At 50.4% G+C, this 20,451-nt stretch overlaps 3 protein-coding genes and 1 long non-coding RNA gene across 8 annotated transcripts; 3 read left to right on the top strand and 1 right to left on the bottom strand.

The window, feature by feature from the left end:
- The first annotated feature begins 598 nt into the window (after nucleotides 1-598).
- On the top strand, nucleotides 599-1,956 carry LOC102550325 (uncharacterized). Its single transcript, NR_110715.1, has 3 exons — nucleotides 599-739; nucleotides 1,552-1,642; nucleotides 1,765-1,956. It is a non-coding gene; the product is annotated as an uncharacterized LOC102550325 (long non-coding RNA).
- Nucleotides 1,957-4,485: 2,529 nt separating this feature from the next.
- On the top strand, nucleotides 4,486-13,727 carry Efna1 (ephrin A1). Of its 3 annotated transcripts, XM_063282651.1 has the most exons (7): nucleotides 4,486-4,557; nucleotides 5,132-5,231; nucleotides 6,068-6,530; nucleotides 9,508-9,803; nucleotides 12,448-12,513; nucleotides 12,622-12,672; nucleotides 12,837-13,723. In XM_063282651.1, the coding sequence occupies exons 3-7, from the start codon at nucleotides 6,148-6,150 to the stop codon at nucleotides 12,947-12,949; spliced, it is 909 nt and encodes a 302-aa protein (XP_063138721.1). In that variant the 5' UTR covers nucleotides 4,486-4,557; nucleotides 5,132-5,231; nucleotides 6,068-6,147; the 3' UTR covers nucleotides 12,950-13,723. The 3 variants fall into 3 exon arrangements, with proteins under 3 accessions (XP_063138721.1, NP_446051.2, XP_008759450.1); NM_053599.3 differs by lacking the exons at nucleotides 4,486-4,557; nucleotides 5,132-5,231 and having other exon boundaries at nucleotides 6,340-6,530; nucleotides 12,837-13,727; XM_008761228.3 differs by lacking the exons at nucleotides 4,486-4,557; nucleotides 5,132-5,231; nucleotides 6,068-6,530 and adding an exon at nucleotides 6,549-8,222.
- Nucleotides 13,728-15,036: 1,309 nt separating this feature from the next.
- On the top strand, nucleotides 15,037-17,417 carry Slc50a1 (solute carrier family 50 member 1). Of its 2 annotated transcripts, none has more exons than NM_001106445.1 (6): nucleotides 15,037-15,214; nucleotides 15,469-15,546; nucleotides 15,655-15,778; nucleotides 16,493-16,654; nucleotides 16,877-16,996; nucleotides 17,075-17,417. In NM_001106445.1, exons 1-6 carry the CDS (start codon nucleotides 15,135-15,137, stop codon nucleotides 17,174-17,176), a joined length of 666 nt encoding a protein of 221 aa, NP_001099915.1. In that variant the 5' UTR covers nucleotides 15,037-15,134; the 3' UTR covers nucleotides 17,177-17,417. The 2 variants fall into 2 exon arrangements, with proteins under 2 accessions (NP_001099915.1, XP_063137685.1); XM_063281615.1 differs by having other exon boundaries at nucleotides 15,042-15,214; nucleotides 17,061-17,416.
- A 938-nt stretch (nucleotides 17,418-18,355) lies between these two features.
- On the bottom strand, nucleotides 18,356-18,871 carry Dpm3 (dolichyl-phosphate mannosyltransferase subunit 3, regulatory). Of its 2 annotated transcripts, none has more exons than NM_001109331.2 (2): nucleotides 18,822-18,871; nucleotides 18,356-18,699 (listed from the first exon to the last, which is right to left on the bottom strand). In NM_001109331.2, the coding sequence occupies exon 2, from the start codon at nucleotides 18,692-18,694 to the stop codon at nucleotides 18,416-18,418; it is 279 nt and encodes a 92-aa protein (NP_001102801.1). In that variant the 5' UTR covers nucleotides 18,695-18,699; nucleotides 18,822-18,871; the 3' UTR covers nucleotides 18,356-18,415. The 2 variants fall into 2 exon arrangements, with proteins under 2 accessions (NP_001102801.1, XP_038958890.1); XM_039102962.2 differs by having other exon boundaries at nucleotides 18,792-18,824.
- Nucleotides 18,872-20,451: the final 1,580 nt, after the last annotated feature.

Below are 20,451 nucleotides of genomic sequence, written 5' to 3'. Positions count from 1 at the left end.
GCAGGAGAAGTGGCTCAGCAGCTGAGAGCACTGACTGCTCTCCCAGAGGTCCTGAGTTCAATTCCCAGCAACCACATGGTGGCTTATAACCATCTGTAATTGGATCTGATGCCCTCTTCTGGTGTGTCTGAAGACAGCTACAGTGTACTCATATAAAGAGAAGAAGAAGAAGAAGAAGAAGAAGAAGAAGAAGAAGAAGAAGAAGAAGAAGAAGAAGAAGAAGAAGAAGAAGAGGAGGAGGAGGAGGAGGAGGAGGAGGAGGAGGAGGAGGAGGAGGAGGAGGAGGAGGAGGAGGAGGAGGAGGAAACCCCCAAACAATCGCATCACCCAAACAAACAAAAGACAAAACTCCACCATGCATGAGGAACCACCTCACAAAAGCCTCCCCTTTAGTTAGCATTCTCTTTCCTATAAACGCTAACACACACACTCACACACACATGCACACACAGAGACCAGGGGCCATAAGCTGTGGCAGGATTACATACATGTGGGAGTGCAGGGCACACAGGAGTCCTCAGATCTCAGGTGAGGGGTTAATGAGACTTCCTTCATCTCTCAGCTTTCCACAGGGGCTATTAATATCCCTGATCCTGTCAGCTACTCTGATTTCAAGATGGTGAATGACCATGCCATTCACAGAGGACGGAGTTCCCTTCCGGCACGGACCTTGTCAACCAGGCTCCTGAGACAGCAGAGCAGACAGGTAGAGAGGATTGGACCTCTGGTGTCCTCTAAGGTGAGGAAGGGTTTCTGGGTTTGTAGTTGCTTTTTAAGACAGGATCTCTCTGTGCCTCCTGAAACTCACTATGTAGGTCAGACTGGCCTTGAAGTCCGCAGATCAGATATCCCCCTGCCTCTGCCTTCCTGGTACTGGGATTGTAGGTTGGCCTAGGGTTTCCGGTTGAAGTACTGTTGCTGTCTATTATCATGTCACTTCCAGCCCACAGCACTGGTGCAGCGTCCTGGGCCCTTGCTCGGCAGAGTCTGCGGAGTCTCCTGCCTCTGAGCTGCATGCTGCTAGCCACTGCCCCTGAACTCTCCCTGCCTGTGCCCACTGTTCAGCTCTGACTGCCTCCATCCTGTCCTGCAAGCACCTGTTCACAAGCCAGATCACACTGGAACCCTTGTCACTGAGTTCTACCCCTCCACCCCTGACCCCCACCTCCATCCGGCTTCCACTCCCCACAGCGACTGATTTTCTTTTTATTAAAAGACAACTCTGGGAGAGGAGAGATGGCTCAGTGGTTAAGAGCACTGACTGCTCTTCCAGAGGTCCTGAGTTCAAATCCCAGCAACCACATGGTGGCTCACAACCATCTGTAAATGAGATCTGATGCCCTCTTCTGGTGTGTCTGAAGACAGCTGCAGTGTACTCATATATAATAAATAAATAAATCTTAAAAAAACAAACAAACAAAAAAAAGACAACTGAGTGTGGTTCCCAGCTAAGCACCTTGCACTTAAGCAGTCTTCTGAAGCATGGTATTGGGGTCCTTGGCAACATGATCACCACATCAGCTTCTGTCTCCTCTCCTCCCACTCCACCAGATTTGGTCTGATATTCCAGGATGTCTGCTATGCCAGAGCACTCTCTGCACATCCGTTCCTCTATCCTGTCCTCTTTCATGTAGATGAGAATGTAAGTATCCTCTAATGTCTTTTCAGGTAAGACAAAGCTTTTGACTCTGACTTGCAATAGCAAACGCTTTTTTCTTCTTTTTTTCTTTTTTCTTTCTTTTTTTTTTTTCTTTTTTTTTGCAGCTGAGTATGGTGGCTCATGCCTGTACTCTCAGAAGTTAAGAGGCTGTGGCAAATGGATCGTGAGAGTAAAGCCAGCCCATGGACACCAGGGAATGTAGACCAGTATTAGAGGGTTTGTCTCCGATGCATGGGTCTTAGGTTTGAAAAATAAACCAATTCCAGGGCTGGGGTGTGGCCCCCTGGTGGGCAGAACTCGTGCTTAGTGTGTTATAACAAGCTTCTCATTTCTGGAGTTAAATGTATGGTATGTGAGTTTGTATGTAATGGAAACAGACTCTGTCGGGGTGGTAATCAGAGGAAAGTCCTGTATTAATTACTTTTCTCACAGCCAGGACAAAAATACCTTCCAAAAGCAACTGAAGGAAGATTTTACTTTGGCTCTGAGTTAAGAGTACAGTGTACCACAGCAGGGAGGACTTGACGGCAGGAATGGGAGGCAGCCGGTCATGGGCAGCTATGGTCAGAAAGCACTAAGAGGACCCATTTGTTTGCTTTTCCTTTTCATTCAATCCAGATGTCCCCGGCCTAGGGTACAGTGGCGCCCACATTCAGCCCAAGCCTTCCTCTTCCCACCTTTGTCTCCTGCTGACAATCAAATATTAAGCATCATTGTCCCAGCAGAAATGAGTCATGTTCATAATTCTATCCAAAGAGTGCTGTCAGATGATTGACTGTTTGCTGGCTTTGGTTTTGGTTTTTCCAAACAAGTCGAGTGCTGGGATGAAAGGTGTACGCCACCACCGGCTGGCTTGTTTTGATTTTTGGTTGTGGGTCTAGCCTTTGTGTTTTGTTTTTTGAAACAGGGTGTCTCTGGGTAGCCTTGTCTGCCCTGGAACTTGCTCTGTAGACCAGACTGGCCTCAAACTCACAGAGATCCTCTGGCCTCTGCCTCCCAAGTGCTGAGGTTAAAAGCCTGTGTTCCCACCAACCCGATAGCCCAGCCTTTTAATGACTAATCTATCCCTTCAGTCCATGTGATTTATTTAAGTTTTTTTTCCTCTTTAAAAAAAAATGTGGGGGCTGGGGATTTAGCTCAGTGGTAGAGCGCTTACCTAGGAAGCGCAAGGCCCTGGGTTCGGTCCCCAGCTCCGAAAAAAAAAGAACCAAAAAAAAAAAAAAATGTGTGTAGATGATTTGCCTTGCACGGAGTTCTCTGCACCACTTACATGTCCCTGCCTCAGAGACACAAAGTGGGCCTTGATCCCATTGAACGGGCTTCAAGCCACCAAGTAGGTACTGGGATTAGAATACTGGTGCTCTGGATGGGCAGCCAGTGAGCTTAAATGCTACACCAGATCTCCAGCCCTGTAACTCTTGCCTATAAAGCCAGCATTCAAGAGGCAGAGGAAGACAGATCTCTATAAGTTTGGGCCAGCCTGGTTTATATAACAAGTTTGAGAACAGTCAGGGATACATATTAATGATGCCCTATCTAAAATGGGGGGGGGACCCTCATTAGAAACTCTTTTCTTTACTCCCTCTATTTTCCAAACTGGAAAAAACAAAAAACAAAAAAACCGTGCACACATCTTGCTCTGTATACAGAGTGAGACACTGTAGACTTTACTTTCCTAAATTAGTTTCAGAGTGAGGCAGAAGTGGCTCCGAATTCAGGGCCCACTGTTCTACTGCCTCATCCAAATACCCAGAGATGCCCTGGGGCCTGAAGCATCAAGTCATGCTGCTGAATGTTTGTGGCTGCTCCAGTCTGGAAAAGTTGCCTTAGGGTAGACAGTGCTCTCTGTGGGAACAGGCTCTCCCCACCCCCACCCAGCACACCCAGAGTTAACCCTACCCCCCAAAAAATTCCCAGAAGAGATTCACAGAGGGATTTTCCCCAGACAGACACCTCATACATATTTGCCACTTAGCACAGATGTTTGCCTGGGGATGGGAGTGCTGAGAGACAACGCAGGTACACAAGTTTAGGGTAACAGGTAGCCCCAAACAAAGCCAGACACGCCAGGGCAAGCTAGAACTGCGATGCCCAGGAGGCCTAGATTTATTCCGCGTTCTGAAGTCCCTCCTATTGTCCACGTCCCTGTCTCACAGAGCCTGAAACTCTCCTCTCCGCCCACCAGTCGGCGCAGCGGTTCCAGGAGCACTCGTGCGACTGTGCGGTGACAGATCTGAGTTTCAGCACTTAACAAGATTGTTTTGCCAGGCGTATTTCCTCTACTACCCAAGTCCAGGAAAACATGTGCCCAACTACCGACTTCAGGACTCCCGGAGGGCAGAGAATTTGACTTAGCCTCATTCTTACGCTCTAAGGGGCAATAACCAGTCAAGGGGTAGCCAAAACAGATGAGCTACCTCTAAAAGCGCAAATACATGGATAGGATCAAGGTCTGAAGTGAAAATTCTGGCGACCGTCCTAAACCAGAGGCTTTGCGTCCAGTCGGTGGCAAGTTTCCGGCACCCTCTCCATCTAGCTTACTCTAGCCTTACTCTCCGGCAGGCAGGAGGCAGACGTGTCTACGCTAGGCTGAGCCCAGGGAGACTGGCAGCCAGCAGAGGTGATCGGGCCTAAAGCCGAGTCTCCTCTGGAGGCAATCTTGGGCTATTTTCTCTAAAGATGTACCACTGCCTAACTCCCTGCGAGTTTCTCAGCAGCCACAGTTTACACCTTTATAGTGAGTGACATCACTCAACAAACACTGTCCGGCTACTTTTAGTGCTTGCGCCCGCAACTCAGAAAAGAACAAAACAAAATCCTATGAAGCAAAGGAACTGGGAGGGAGTACTCGCACCAGGAGGGGCGCGTGGGAGACTTTCACCTAGGTGTTCCTCCAGGTGAGCAAAAAGCGCGTGAGGTGCTTCCCCAGGGCTGCGGTTAAACTTCGAACCCGGAGGGAGGGGCGAGCCGCACCTAGTATCTGCATGGGACTCTAGCACGTCCTCTAGGGCAGGTGTGCGCGCAGATGGCGTGTGCTAGTGCAAAGCCGGACCCTGACCCAGGCGCGGGGTTACGGGGCGCGGCACCTAGTTGGAGCTCTGTAAATATTTATGGTGAGAGCCACAAGCAGGGCCCACCTCCTGGAAGGGGAGGAGGAAAGCCAGAGCCCTCCTCAATTCCAAGCTCCTCCTCTGCAGGCTCAGCACCGAACTGGCCACGGCGTCTTGGCCCGATGTAATTACAGGGTCTGCCGCCAAGCCTGGCCGTAAAAAACCGGGATGAAACGGCCTGGAAGCCTAGGAAGCTGGGCCGGACACTGCAAAGAGCCCCGGGTCTTCGGCTTGCTCTGATGCGCAGCCGCAAAGAAGGGAGGCCAGGGACGGAAACCCCCGCCCATCACACCCTGCAACGCACACAGGCACATCGCCACACACGCGCAAACTACCAAACACTCAGCTTTTGACTTTACAGCTCCAAGAATGCACTCGAGCCTAATCAAACACCTGCCCGCCAGCTCCAACTCAGGCGCAGACGCCGCCAACCCCTCTCCAGACAGCTGCTGATTCGAGAGGTGAATTCCTGCAGGGTTGTTTACATGGAGCGGGGGAGGGGTTCTGAGCCTGGTACTGAGCCCACCGACTGGAAGACCCAAGTCAGACGTGGGTCAAACACAGCCGCCCAAACTACCCCCACTCCAGCCCACCCCCGCTGCACGCCCAAACACGTCTCTCCTCATCTTCACACACTGTTCACAAACATTAGCATATGTATGTCAGGCGTTTCACACGCTTCCACACACAAGTGTCTTTACACCTACCCGCCATCACACGCATTTACACACGCCATATGTACATGTGTCGGTTAGTTTGCCACCCTTCATGACTATATTCCCACATTCCATCTGCAAGAACGCATTCGCTCAAGACACACGTGAAACATATAAACAGATCATTAGTGTACTTTGGCGCTATAGAAAAAAATTAATAACACCCCCCACACCCCGTGAGCCCAAGGGTCCTGTGAGTTCTCGCATAAAGTACTGATGGGCTGAGGAGCCCTTAGTCCTGACCGCACACGTTACACACTTGATCACATACAACGTCGTACTTTATTCCCGGCATCGAAGCGATGACACAATCTCTTGAACAAAGACAACATTGACAAACCCAACAAAAACAAACAGTCGCGTCTGTGTGGGGAGGGGCAGCCAAGCCAGAGTCTAGGCATGGAGGAGTGATATGGGGGGTGGGGATGATCACGAGAGAGTGTGAGAAGACGAGTGCACGGACCTGGGTGTGAATCTCAGGAAAGGTGTGGTTATATCCCCACCTCGCACCCTGACAAGATTGGCGCCCCTCGCTGCAATGGTTCCCAGACCCACACGTGTAAGTTCTTCCCTTTTTCCAGCTCCCACAAAGCCTACAGAGTCTCACATAGAACCCCCCCGCGCCCCTACACTCGCCGCCCCCGTAAGTAAACACACAGCTATGGGAGGATCTGTGCAGACCCCGGAGCGCTCTCCGTCCCTGAGGTACCGGAGTCCTCCCTTCCAAAGCCTTTTCCCTTCCTCCACCTCGGTAGCCACCAAGCCCTGGGGCAGCGCGCGCCGGGCGGGGCGGGGGCGGGGCGGGTGTCGAGCGGCGCCAGCCCAAAAGGCGGAGTCGAGCAGCAAAGAGGCCAGATTTGTGATCGTGGTGCCTACTGTACCGTGGAGAAGCCAGTGGGAACCTTACACTGCGGAGCTTTCGTCCTGGCCTGGCCCGGCCCGGCCCCGCGCTATGGAGTTCCTTTGGGCCCCTCTCTTGGGTCTGTGCTGCAGTCTGGCCGCTGCTGACCGCCACATCGTCTTCTGGAACAGTTCAAATCCCAAGTAAGCCATGGGACTCCCTGGCAGCCTGGGTGCCGGGTTGGCAATGCCCTTTCCCAGGGTAACTGTCCCTGCCAACCCCTGGTCAGGGGTGGGAAGGATTCTATAGCTCCTCACCTCAGTCTGTATCTCCCCTTAGTACCTGGCAACAGCGGACCAGGGCAGAAACCTGCTCATGCCTACTTGCACAGGCGCTGTTTCAGTCCTTTGGCATCCTATCACTCTAAAGTAAGGCTCTCATGCTGAGCGCTCCTGCCTTGATAGTGGAACGTTGGCCTGGCCTCTGGGGGTTCTTTAAGTACCCCCTCGAAACTTCTGTGGACTCCCTTTTTGGTGTGCCACTTGGGCATTTGTATCCTGACAGGCACCTACTGACGACTCTTGCCATCAAGAGTAAGCACAATGCTCAGAGTAGCCCTGGGAAGACCCTTAGGAGAGACCCACGTTTGGGGTATTAGGTATGCAGTCTGTATTTAAGATGAGTCTGGAGAGTACCTCCGAGGATTTTGGAGAGGGAGGCATAAATTAGGCACATGCTGAGCATGGGTAGACCAAGGGAGTGGCTGAGGTGGTCACACTAAGGAACCGGTAAGAGGAGTAGTGTCACTGGAAAGCTTGGGGAGGAGCCGAGTGGGGCTTCACAGGGCTACAAAGGCTGTAACAGGAAGGAGGTAATTTCTCCCGGGCAGGTTTTAGGGCAATGAAGCAAATGGTATTGAGAGGAAGACACTGCCGGGCCCTTTGTTCTTGCCCTTGAGTTTCCTCAAGTTAGGAGAACAGTAATGGGCAAAACCTAAGAGGGAGGTATGGTGGACCAAGGAGAAAGCGGCCTAGCAGTTGAGGTGAGGGGTCGAGGCCACAAAATACCACTAAACCACTCCTAGCTCCAGTGAGCCAGTTTCCTCTGGCATTGCCTATTGAGGGTCTGTTGTCTAGGGCATGTCAGAGGGCAAGATGAAGCCAGCTGCCACCCCTAAAGGGGGTGCCTTCCCAGCCCCGGGTACTAACTACCACCTCCCAGCCAGCCCTTGGGCCTTGCCCCTTGCCTCCCTGACCTAGTCCCGTCCTGGTAGTGGGAAAGAGCAAAGTCCCTGTTTATGCCCATGCCAGGTGTTGGCTGAAGGAGGAGGAGGGGACAGGAAGCCATGAGTAGGGAGGGGGGAACCCTGGCCTTTTCCGTTCCCAAGCTCCCAGGTTTCCTCTCTTTCAGGAAGGAGCCTCTTCCTTACCCCCCTCCCTGTCTTCTCCACCACTAATGTAACCCCCTTTTCCAGATGGAGACTAAGTGTCAGGGGCGGGCTAAGTGTAGGAGATAGGACGCTAAGTATAGCTTCAGCCCTGGCCCTCTGGACACACACATACCCTGTCTTATTTACAGCTACAGGAAAGTCCGTCTAGAGTGGAGGTCATGGGCGGTCTAGCCAGGCCCAGCTTGGGGGAAGAGATGAGGTGGCAATGAACAGGGCGGGTGTAGGGTTGCATAGGTGACTCAGGGTAGTGGGCATTAGTCCTGGGATCACCAGGCTCCAGGCAGAGGCAGTGTCAGAGAAAGGTGCCACTGTGAGCTGGACCCTGGTCCTGGAGAGAGGTACCCTAGCTCTTCAGACTTCTCTGCTCCTTTTGCCCAGAAGCTGGCACTGGGCAAACCGGTACTGGGCTGTCCTGGGGTCCAGGGGGCAGCTCACATTTGACAAGGTAAAATCTCACATGCTCCCAGGAGCGCCTGGGCGGGTAGCAGAGGTGGATGAGGCATGAGTGAGTCAGTGCCCATCACGGGAATAGGGGAAAGACGCCAGGCCCAGAGCTGAAATACCTGTTCTGAAATGGCTTCTATGTTTATCTCTCCAGAGAGGAATTTTAAAAGCCTCCCTCTGCTTCTCTCTCTTTTCCCCCGGGGTGGGGGAGGGGCCTGCTAAGCCTAGTTCTAGAGGCTGCAAGCTGTTGCAAGGCCAGGGCTCTAAAGGATCATGATGACCGGGTGGTGGGTGGCCACCATGGAACCCCACCATCACCATGGGCACCACCCATGCCAAGGACTTTGGTTTAAAGCAAGTTGGCAGCCAGCTCTGCAGAGCATCTCCTGGCGGTGCTTGGGGGAATTCAGAGAAGCTGACTGGCTTTCAGCGGGAGGAGGGAAGCACTTTCCTACAGCTAAGACCCTACCCAGCCTGGAGCCAGGTGTCTGGGGCTCATGGGGAGGGGCCGGTGGGCAGTCAGGCTGGAGCCTGCAGGGCTTGAGGGGACCAACTGGGGAGGGGAGCTGGCTCCACCTGGGGAGAAGAGGAGGGCAGAGGCAGTCTCTGGTCTCAGAACTGCAGCCTCTCATCAGGGGAAGGTGAAATTGTTACTCTTGGAGATAAAATCACAGCGATTTTCAGGAGTGAGAAAATGGAAGGAGGAGATCAGGGCATAAACACAAGTAACAGGAAAAGGAGATCTGAGGTAAACTGATAGGGTTTGATTATCTGTGAATCTGGGTTTGGACTGGGGATCGGGGTGCTGAAGTATAGTGGGAATCTGAGGGAGAATGGGTGAGGGGCAGGACGGGGTAAGTACAGACAGAGATGTGACAGGGGCTCGGCAGTGTGGTAAAGAGAAAGAGGCCTGGGCTCCTAAGCACAGACCAGCCACGGTGCAGTCTACCAGCATTTAAGGAAGTCCCCGGGGAAACATCCATCAATAGAATAGAAAGGCAAGTGAGCTCCTGAAATGTTTAGAAGCGAGTCCTTGGGGAAATACCTGAGGCGTTCTAGAAGGCTTCGGTACCTGAGAGATGCTTAGTGGATGTTATTTGGATTTTGAGTAGGAGATGGTAGTGAGGGAATGAAGAAGCCAAGATCAGTAAATATGGGAGTTGAGGTTCTGGAGACGTCTTTGGGACCCCAGTGTGAAATACGAGGGACGATGTAATACACTGGAAGCTCGAGGCTCTGGGCTGACTTCTGACTGAACCGCTTCCTCCTGCTTCACCTGGGCTCAGGTTCCGAGAGGAGGACTACACCGTGCACGTGCAGCTGAATGACTATCTGGACATCATCTGCCCACATTACGAGGACGACTCTGTGGCAGATGCTGCCATGGAGAGATACACGCTGTACATGGTGGAACACCAGGAGTATGTGACATGCGAGCCCCAGTCCAAGGACCAGGTTCGCTGGAAGTGCAACCAGCCCAGTGCCAAGCACGGCCCGGAGAAGCTGTCTGAGAAATTCCAGCGCTTCACGCCTTTCACCTTGGGCAAGGAGTTCAAGGAAGGACACAGCTACTACTACATCTGTGAGTGCACAAGGGACCGGCCTCAGAGCATGGGTGGCCGAATGCTTAATGGGGAATCAAGTAGCAGAGAGCCTCCCCTTCCAGGTCTAAACTCCTCAGGGGTGTGGTTTGAGCTTCAGGTGTGTCTTAGGCGCTGTTGTGTAAATGGGCACACAGATAAAAAGTACTCCCAGCCCCTGTCCTCCGAAGCTAGGAAGGACTCCGAATAAATCATCGGGCCAAGAGAAGGGCGTGTGATAGACAGCACCAGACACTTGGGAAAATGTAAATGAGTACCCTGTCTTCAGACACACCTGAAGAGGGTATTGGATGCCATTACCACTCATGTGGTTGCTGAGATTTGAACTCGGGACCTCTGGAAGAGCAGCCTGTGCTCTTAACTGCTGAGTCATCTCTCCAGCCCTGACACTTGGGAAAATAACCCGTGTACCTGCCCAAGGTCAAAGACAGAAAAGGCCAAGTACGGAATGACTTGGACAGGAGGGCGCACGGGCAAAGGGAGGGTGGCAGCTCCAGAAAAAAAGGCGAACAGGAAACCAAGTGCTGGGCTTAGAAAGTGGGTAGGACAGATTCTTGGGCCCCAAATACCAGTAGGGGTTCAGACTTTTCTCCTGAGAGTGGCAGAAACCTGTGGATGAATTCCGAGACCTACCAGGCCAGGGGCTTTGTAAAGACTAGATCCAGGCCTTACTCTTCTGGCTGAGTCTAGGTCAGCATGGTAGAAAATGGTCCAGGGAAAGGGAGATTACACCACGAAGACCTCACCCAACTTCAGCTGGGAAATGTGAGAATGGGACGTGTGGAAGGGACAGGGACGGCCCTGTCACTCCACGGCTTAAGCTGAGCGTTGTTCCAGAGAATAGAATCTGGGGCTGCACACTGATCAGAAAGTAGTTAACGACTGAAGGTAACAACAAGGGTAGCCAGCCAGGCAGGTCGGGTGTGGGCTGGAGGAGACTGTGCCTAAAAAGGATTTAATAGGAATGGTCCATCAGGTCAGAGCACTGGTCGAATCATAGCACCACATAGCAGCTCAAATCTAACGTATCTCTGGCTCCAGAGGATCCAGTGTCCTTTTCTGACCTCTGAAAGCGCTAGGTACACAGCACAGTACTCAGGCAAAACACTCGCATGCATAAAATTAATTTAAAAATATTTTATTTTATTTATTTATTTTTTTTTTTTGGTTCTTTTTTTCGGAGCTGGGGACCGAACCCAGGGCCTTGCGCTTCCTAGGTAAGCGCTCTACCACTGAGCTAAATCCCCAGCCCCAAAAATATTTTAAAGATTAAATTTTCAAATCAAGTGCAGAGAGGAGAATGAAATTAAAGCGACCAGGTCCAGGTCTGGCGAAACACACCTACAGTTTCTAGCACTGCGGAGGCCAAAGCAAGAAGGCCTGGGAAGGTTAGTTTAAAGCTAACCTGGGCTACGTATAGAGACCTTGTCACAAAGGGGTAAGGGGTGTGTGTGAAGAGATGGCTCAGCAGTTAAGAGCACTGAGGTCCTGAGTTCAAATCCCAGTAACCACAATGGTGGCTCACAACCATCTGTAATGGGATCTGATGCCCTCTTCTGGTGTGCCTGCAGACAGCAACAGTGTATTCATACACATAAAATCAATAAGGTCGGGCTGGAGAGATGGCTCAGTGGTTAAGAGCACTGACTGCTCTTCCAGAGGTCCTGAGTTCAATTCCCAGCAACCACATGGTGGCTCACAACCATCTGTAATGAGATCTGATACCCTCTTCTGGTGTGTCTGAAGACAGCTACAGCATACTTATAATAAATAAATAAATAAATAAATCTTTAAAAAAAAAATCAATAAGGTCTTTTAAGAAAGAGAGAGAGAGAGCCAATGAGATAGCTCAGCAAATAAAAAGGCGCTTACTGCCAACCTGACAACATGAAATTGATCCCCAGCCCCCACGTGACTGAAGGAGAGAACTTGTTTTCACAAACTGTCCTCTGACCTCTAAACATGGGACACACACACACACACACACACACACACACACACACACACACACGCTGAATACATATCTTATACAGAAAGGAAGGGAAGGAGGAAGGGAGGGAGGCTACGCTTACCTATGGTTCCAGCTCTCAGAAGGTAAAGGCAGGAAGATCAGCAGTCCAAGGGCAGCCTCGACTGTATATAGTGTGCTCAAAGCCAGCTTGGGCTTCATGAGATCCTGTCATCCCAAAATTTATTTAAGTTTTTTTTAAAAAGCAGTTACTACACAAGCCTTAATCTAAACTTTGTCCAGAACTCGCATAAAAAGCCAGGGGCTGTGGGGTGCATCTGTAATCCCAGCCCTCTGATGGGGAGGTGGAAGGCGGAGACGAGAAACTTAGCCTTAGTGGGGTGTGGTGGCGCACGCCTTTAATTCCAGCACTCAGGAGGCAGAAGCATGTGGATCTTTGAGTTTGAGACCACCCTTGTCTACATAGTCAATCTCAGAGCAGCAAGGGCTCTGTGCAGAGACCCTGCCTCAAATTAAATATATATATATATATATATATATATATATATATATATATATATAAATAATCAGGGCACTGAGAAAGCCGTCAGACAAATCTGAGCTCCTGTCTTCTAGCAAAGGCTCCTTCCTTAACATCTTATGGGTTTATTTTACAGCCAAACCTATCTACCATCAGGAAACCCAGTGCCTGAAGTTGAAGGTGACTGTCAATGGCAAAATCAGTGAGTGTCTGGCCCTCTGCCTCCTTCTGTCCATGTGGGATGGGGAGGAAGTCGCCTCTCTGCCTCCCGGTGCCAAAAGCCTGATCTACTTCCATTCTTGTCTTTCAGCTCACAGCCCCCACGCCCATGCCAACCCACAGGAGAAGAGACTCCAAGCAGGTAGGTACCCTGAGCCAGGCTGCCTGGGTCACAGGAAGGGGTTTGCTTAAGGAGGCTGAGGAGTAGAGGTGGCTCCTTTCTCACACACGGGCTGGCTAAATCCTGTTGGGCCGGAAGCCGATACAAACACTTACCTTGTCTCTCTTTGTCTTCTCACCTGGCAGATGACCCGGAAGTGCAGGTTTTGCACAGCATTGGTCACAGCGCCGCCCCCCGCCTCTTCCCATTGGTCTGGGCAGTATTGCTCCTACCACTGCTGCTGCTGCAAACTCAGTGAAGGTATTTGCTTGCCCTGGCTTACGGATTGGAACGGGACTAAGGGGCAGGGTTAAGCACCCCCAAAGCCCCAGCCCTGGGAACCTCTCCCACTACACGCACAAGACGCCACCACGAAGCCTCAGAAAGGTTCAGTATTAAGGGTTTTAACCGAAAGGAGTTCAACCAGCCCAACTGGGCCATCCCTGCCTCCACTTCAGAGGGATGGAGAAAGAAGTGGAGAAGGTCCTTTCCCTGTGGTTTCTACCTTTAAGCCAAAGAAACAAGCTGTGCGGACCTGGCCCATTAAGAGCACCCACTGGGAGATGCGCTGAAAGAGCCTGAGGCCATGCAGTTGGACACTGAACTTGGTAAAAATGTCCTTCCCCAAGGAAGCCATAATGTGCAGATGAACTGACCAAAGGAAAAGCTTGAGACAGCTTCCTGCGGGGAAGCCAGGTACAAGAGAGACAGCTTGGGCTGACCCAGCATCTCTGCAAGATTTCCACCTGCTGGGCTGCCAGAGAGTTTTGTAGCCCGGCACTGACTGCATCCTCCCCTTCCCTGGGGCAGCATTCCCTGAAGCTGTGCCAGCAGGAGGACTATAGCAGCCTGGTTTTGGAGTATAGCTGTAAGGGCAGTGCCCATGTGTATAGTCTGTGGAGTTTAGCTTAAAGGGCAGGGCCCACATGTACAGTGTCTGTATATAAACGTGCTGTCTGTTCATTTCTACGACTGGAGGTTTTTTATACAGTGTTCTTGGATTCATAATAAAGTGATGTTTTTGGTTTTTTAATGGACATGCTTTTCTGCCCCGCCATGTTGACTCGTGACCACTCTGTCCCTATTGTATGTTAGGCTCTGCGTCAAACAGAAGCAACGGGGGCAGGTATGATGCACAGCTCCTCTGGTGACTGAGGTGGGAAGGTTAAAAATTTGAGATCGCATGAGCTACTCAGACCTTGCCTCAAAAGCAAAAATAAAGGGCTGGAGGTGTACCTCAAAAAAAGTAGAATGTGGGGTTGGGGATTTAGCTCAGTGGTAGAGTGTTTGCCTAGCAAGCTCAAGGCCCTGGGTTCGGTCCCCAGCTCCAAAAAAAAAAAAAAAAGGTAGAATGTAACCTAATGTGTGTCAGCCCTGAGTTCAGTCCTCAGCAGCACAATACTTAAGTAGCCAGGCATGATGGCTCTGACCTATGACCCTAGCACTCAGAAGGTTGAAACAAGATTTCCATAATTCCAATGCCAGCCTAGGCTACGGTGTGAGACCTTGTCTCACAAAAACAAAATAAAAGACAAAATAAATAAATGGCTAGGATCAGAAAAAAAAATATGACCCAACTTAGTTTTAATTTCTTCCTCTTTCTAAAAAAATACGTGCGTCTTACCAGGCCAAAGGAGGAGTGTTTCCTCCTCTGAGGGTTCTGCAGAACTCCCTGTAAGAGTGGGCAATAGATTCTTCTCCTCACCCACTCTAAATTCTTCCTGTCGAGCCTCACCAGCCTCAAGTGCTGGGCTTTGGCCTACCATGCAGGTAACTCGTGCTGTCTGGGTGAGTCAGTGAGCTGGATGCCAGCTAAGCATGTGCGCAGCCCCACCAGAACAGCTGCGTGGGAGGCTGGGAGGGAAAGTTCCCAGCAGCAAGTATGTTGGAACAGGGGGCCAGGGGTAGGTTGTCCATGGATAGGGTAGGTCTCGTAGGGAGGCTATCTGAAGGAGATGGCAATTCCTGCTATTTGGGGGACATACCAGAAAGAGGTTTCAAGTACCTCCAGAGAAAACCTCCGGAAGCTGGGTAACCAAGTTTCTGATACGGATTGGAAGCACGTTGAAGACTTGTGAGACTAAATTTGGGGTTTGTGGTCCAGGACACAAGAACATACAAGAACACAAAAGTTGAGACTAGTGGTCTAAATGATACAAGGAATGTGAGGTGTGAGGAGAGGCCGGGTCGGGACCAAGGCAGGAACCATATTAAAACCACTAAGTGCAATTTGAAGGGCAAGATCAGGACCCAGGCCCGCAAATTTCAGCAAACCACCCGGCCAGCACGCGGCGCTGATTTGGCAGGGTCCCCAGTTCCGGTGCAGTTCGGGCGGGGGCGGGTTCCGGCGCAGTTCCGCGAGGAGGGGCGGGGCTTCGCCTTCGGCAGCTCCCGGCCTGAGCTGCTGGCGGGCTGCACAGTGCGAGGGAACAGGCTCCGGTGGGATGGAGGCGGGCGGCGTGGCAGACTCTTTCCTTTCCAGTGCCTGCGTGCTCTTCACCCTGGGCATGTTCTCCACTGGCCTGTGAGAGTGCGGATGAACTGGGCTGGGGCAGGACCAGGAAGTCAAGAAAGGAAAGTGGTCAAGAGACGTGGCTACAATTTCTGGCTGCATTTGGAACCCAGAATGATAGTGGAATAGGGTTGGATGATCTGGGGTCCGAGGCGAGGCTGGCTGCTCGGCCTGAGGGGGGAGATCTGCTTGTCGTTCAGGATGGGTGACAAGCACTGAGGAATCTTTTACCCACTCCTAATAATTTCCTTTGGGTCCCCTTCCAGCTCGGACCTCAGGCACATGCAGAGGACACGGAGCGTGGACAACATCCAGTTTCTGCCTTTTCTCACCACGGATGTCAAGTGAGAGTGTTGTTGGCTGCGGTGGGAAAGGCTGAGGGAGATGCAAGAGAACCCTGGGGACCCACTGCAACCCCAGCCCCTTGGACCATAATCCTCCTTCCCTCACAGCAACCTGGGCTGGCTGAGTTATGGAGTCTTGAAGGGAGATGGGACCCTCATCATCGTCAATACTGTGGGTGCAGTGCTTCAGACTCTATATATCCTGGCATATCTGCACTACAGTCCTCAGAAGGTAGAGGCCCTCCCATGTACCCACCTCTGCCCCACACCTGGCCATGTTGGCAGAGCCTACAGTCTTATTTCCTGAAAGACTAGCAGGATGGCATTATTTCCTTTTCCTAGAAGGCCCTTCTGCTTCTCCTTCCCATGAAGTCAACCCTTCAAAATGCACACAGGGGGGTTGGGGATTTAGCTCAGTGGTAGAGCGCAAGGCCCTGGGTTCGGTCCCCACCTCCGAAATAAAGAAAAAAGAAGAAGAAAAAAAAATGCACACAGGGCCACCCACCCTCCCCTTGTTGGAAAGGCTGGTGGCTTACCCAGCCCCGTGGTGTCAAGGATACTTTGTGCTCTCCAACAGTCTACGGAGAGAGGGCTAAACTATCTGATAGTTCCTTTAGGGTTAGGACCAGGGCCAATGGCTAACGGCCATTAGCTCTGCTTCCCCATTCAACCACACCAATATTCACTAGCCTCTTATTGTATATGTATGTGAGGCTCACATAAAAAAGGGAGGGAGAAAAAAAGACGCTCTCTCCTTCCCCGGAGACCCTCAGTGTTGTGTAGATGACACTTCCTTCAAGTAACGGACTGGTGAGAGACTGACATAAAAAAGGCTGGGATAAAAGCTGATTTCCCCATTAGAGCATGGCCGAAGACAGAAAGAGGCAATTCCAGCAGAGATCAGTGTTCTGGGTACACACACATGTAAGACGCCTCTCCCCTGCAGCACGCCGTGCTCCTCCAGACGGCAACCCTGCTGGCTGTCCTTCTCTTGGGTTATGGCTACTTTTGGCTCCTGGTGCCGGACCTTGAGACTCGGCTTCAGCAGCTAGGCCTCTTCTGCAGTGTCTTTACTATCAGCATGTACCTCTCCCCACTGGCCGACTTGGTGAGTCCCTGAGCCGGCCACTGGCTAATACTCCAGGGGTGGGGTGGGGGACCAGCTCTTGGAAGATGTCAAGGCGGCAGCAGAGGTGGGTGAGTGGGATACAGGAAAGGGCTGGATGAAAGACACATCTCAGGGATCATGGTCCTTTTCATGAGGAAATTCCTCTGGCAAGGATTCAGGAATGGTTCTATGAAGCTGAACCAAGAATATTTTTTGCCATAGGCCAAGATCATTCAGACTAAATCAACCCAGCGTCTCTCCTTCTCACTGACCATTGCCACCCTTCTTTCCTCTACCTCCTGGTCTATCTATGGGTTTCGCCTCAAAGACCCATACATCACGGTAAGCAGACTCTGGATGGGGCATCCGGTCTACAGAGCAGAAACTAACATGGTCTTTATAGCAGCTTTTTGATTGCAGGTGCCCAACCTTCCAGGAATCCTTACCGGCTTTATCCGCCTCGTGCTTTTCTACAAGTATCCTCCAGAGCAAGACACAAAATACCGCCTTCTGCAAACCTGACCCCTGGCACCTCAGTGCCAACTTGATACCAAACAGAGCTCCTGCTTCCGCTGGTCCTTGTGACCATGGATGAAATGGTTGTGAGAAAAAGATGACTTTGTAAATAAAGGGACCAAAGATCTTAGATCAGATGGGACTTATGGGATGAAATCACGCTTTTAATAGAGATGATCTTTGTTCATTGTGGAGGCTGGGGGTATCTGTAGAATGTGCCTTAAAATAAACCGTTCCCCACCCCTGCCTGCAGGGCTAAGTGTTCTTCACCACTCTCAACCTGCCTGACTTGACAGACCAAGAGTCTAGACTGGGTCTGTAGGATTGGCTCAGACTTTCTGCACGCCGGAAGTGTACTAATCCTTGAATACCAGAAAAGGTATCTGAAAGAACTAGAAGTTAGAAAGACCCTGGAAGGGGCTGGGGATTTAGCTCAGTGGTAGAGCGCTTACCTAGGAAGCGCAAGGCCCTGGGTTCGGTCCCCAGCTCCGAAAAAAAAGAACCAAAAAAAAAAAAAAAAAAGAAAGACCCTGGAAGACCTTTAAAATGTGAAAGCTATAGAGAATGGAAGTTAGGGATACATGCTTCTGCCCAGCCTTGGGTGGGAAGCCTGTAGTCCCAGCACTTAAGAGGGTGAAGCAGGGGTTGGGGATTTAGCTCAGTGGTAGAGCGCTTGCCTAGGAAGCGCAAGGCCCTGGGTTCGGTCCCCAGCTCTGAAAAAAAGAACCAAAAAAAAAAAAAAAAAAAGAGGGTGAAGCAAGAGGATCACAGGTTGAGGGTAGCTTGGGCAACACAGCAGGTTGTAGGCCAGGTTGGACTACTTATTAAAACAATATACACAAATAAACCTGTTTTGGGAATATGGTTCAGTCGAGAGCTTCCATGTTTGAAGCCTGGCACCACATAAACTAGTCATGGTGGGTTTAGCCTGTAATTAGAGAAGTTAAGAGGTAGAGAATCAAGATAAGCCTCGGCCACTTGGCTAGGGTCAAGGCCAGTCTGGGATACATGACATCCTATTTCAAACAGAAAATAAAAAATCTTGAGAAGGGGACAGAATACCACCAAAACGCAAAGCTAAGGCCTGGTAAGGTGACTCTCCTGCCCCTCACTTCTTGATCTCTGGTATACAGAACCACCCACCCACCCCCATTCGCTATCTTCCAAACTCAAAACTAAACAAGATTAGAAAATAAAACTGCATTTTAATGGGGAAAGATGTCCAAACTGGAATGGATTCAGGTGTCAGAAGCGCAGGCCCTTGCGGGCTAAATCAGCTCGGGCCTCCAGGATCTGGCTCTGCAGCTCTCGGGCGGCGTCCTCGCAGTCGTGAAATGTAGCTACGCGATAGCCCACAGTGCCCAGGGCATAGCAGCCAGCGGACACCAGCAGATAGGCAGGCAGTGGCCACAGGACCTCCCGGCAGGGTAAAGGTAGCTCCAGACCCAGAGCTCCCATGGTCAGGGCAGCCCATGCAGAGCCCAGGAGAGCCAGTCCCCAAAGCCACTGTGTTAACTTCGTCATGTTTGCTGCAGGGAGAAAAATCAAAGCTAAGGATTACTTTTGCCATTCCCCACTCTGCATCCGACATTCATTCCCAGTCACTGCCACCCTCTTCCACCTTTCCACTCTGCCCGCCATCTAAGCGTACCTCTGTCTGTCGCGCTAATTAGGCCTGCATCAGCGTCCGGAAGTCCTTTTTCTACTACCGCCCTTGTTCTGCTCTGCCTTCTGGGAACTGTAGTTCTTAGGACAATTCCGGCTCCGCACAGATCCAGGTTAGGTTACACAGCGCTCTTCGAAAATCTGACTACAGAGTTTTTGCGCTGTTTTGTTCTGGAGAGCCAGATCGATACCAGCTGGGACTTGCGGAAAGTCTGAGAATACGCCAAAATGTTGCATTAAGTTGGGAATGTTATATCGCCCCCTTAAACTCAGTTTTCCAGAGCAGAAAGCCCACTCATTCAGTTATTCAAGCATCCTTCCAACACGCCCACCAAGAGGGAAGATGAACAAGCCGTCTCACATCTGCTAGGCAAGTTCTCAACCACTAAGCACGTTTTATTTTGAAACAGGATTCTACAGAGTACTCAGAATAAAGTACTTGAGATCCTGTCTTGAAGAAATAGGCTGGTCATCAAATTGAATTGCAAATCACAGCCCCATATACCTGTGATTCCAGGGCAATTTAACAAAAGAAAGAGGACCACTGCGGGATATGATAAATGTTTGGTTGCCTTTAGATAGAGATAGCAATTTAAATAAAACAAAGGGGTTTTCTTTGGCTTGATTTTCAGTTTGTTTGGATTTTGAAACTTATGTGTGTGTATGTATGTCTGTCTGAGCGTATGCTGGGTACATTAGGTGCCTGCAGAGGACAGAAGAGGATATTATATCCTCTGGAGCTGGAGTTACAGGTAGTTGTGAGCTGTCTGACATTGGAGCTAGGAACCAAACTCAGATCCTCTGGAAGAGCAGCAAGTACATTTAAAAGCATGGTATGTAGCTAAGGATGGCCCTGAGCTCTTGATTCTCCTGCTTCTGCTTTCCAAGTGCTAGAATTAAACACATGTGTCACCAAACCTAGCTTGAAGCAATGCTGTTGTCAGAAAAACGAATAAATGAGGAATCAAGAAGTCCTGGAGACATACATGTAATCCCAAGACTCAGGAAGCAGTGTTACTCCAAGTTCAAGGCCAACATGAGCTACATAAGGAAGGCCTTGATTTAAAGGGAAAAAAATCTGGTCTGAGTAGATTGAGGGTCCACTTGTAAATCACAAAGTGGAGACAGGCAGATTGTAACTCTGATACCTACACCCTCAAACAGACTTACGTGCAGGCAAAACACCAGTGCACATAAGATAAAAATTAATAAATGTTCAAAGATGTATTGTTCAAAGCTTTGTAGCTGGATTGGAAATTTAGTCTACTTTGGTATGTCAAAAAGTAATCCATGGGTGCTGGAGAGATGGCTCAGCAGTTAAGAGCACTGGCTGCTCTTCCACAGGTCCTGAGTTCAATTCCCAGGATTCACATGATGAACTTAACCATTTTAACTCCAGTTCCAGAGGATCTGACACTGTCTTCTGACTTACTGAGGGGACCTACACAGAAATACATTCAGGCAAAATAACCATACATATAAAATAAAATAGAAATGAAACCCAAACCTTTATTTTCTCAAAACTTTCCCTATTTATCAACAATTATTAAAAAAAATTAATCCATGTCATTCAGACCACCAGGCAAGAGTTAAATGGGCCATTTTCTTCTTCTTCT

Source organism: Rattus norvegicus, chromosome 2, assembly GCF_036323735.1.
Source record: "Rattus norvegicus strain BN/NHsdMcwi chromosome 2, GRCr8, whole genome shotgun sequence".
In the NCBI taxonomy this organism is placed as follows: Eukaryota; Metazoa; Chordata; class Mammalia; order Rodentia; family Muridae; genus Rattus; species Rattus norvegicus.
This window is presented reverse-complemented; position numbering and strand designations above follow the sequence as displayed.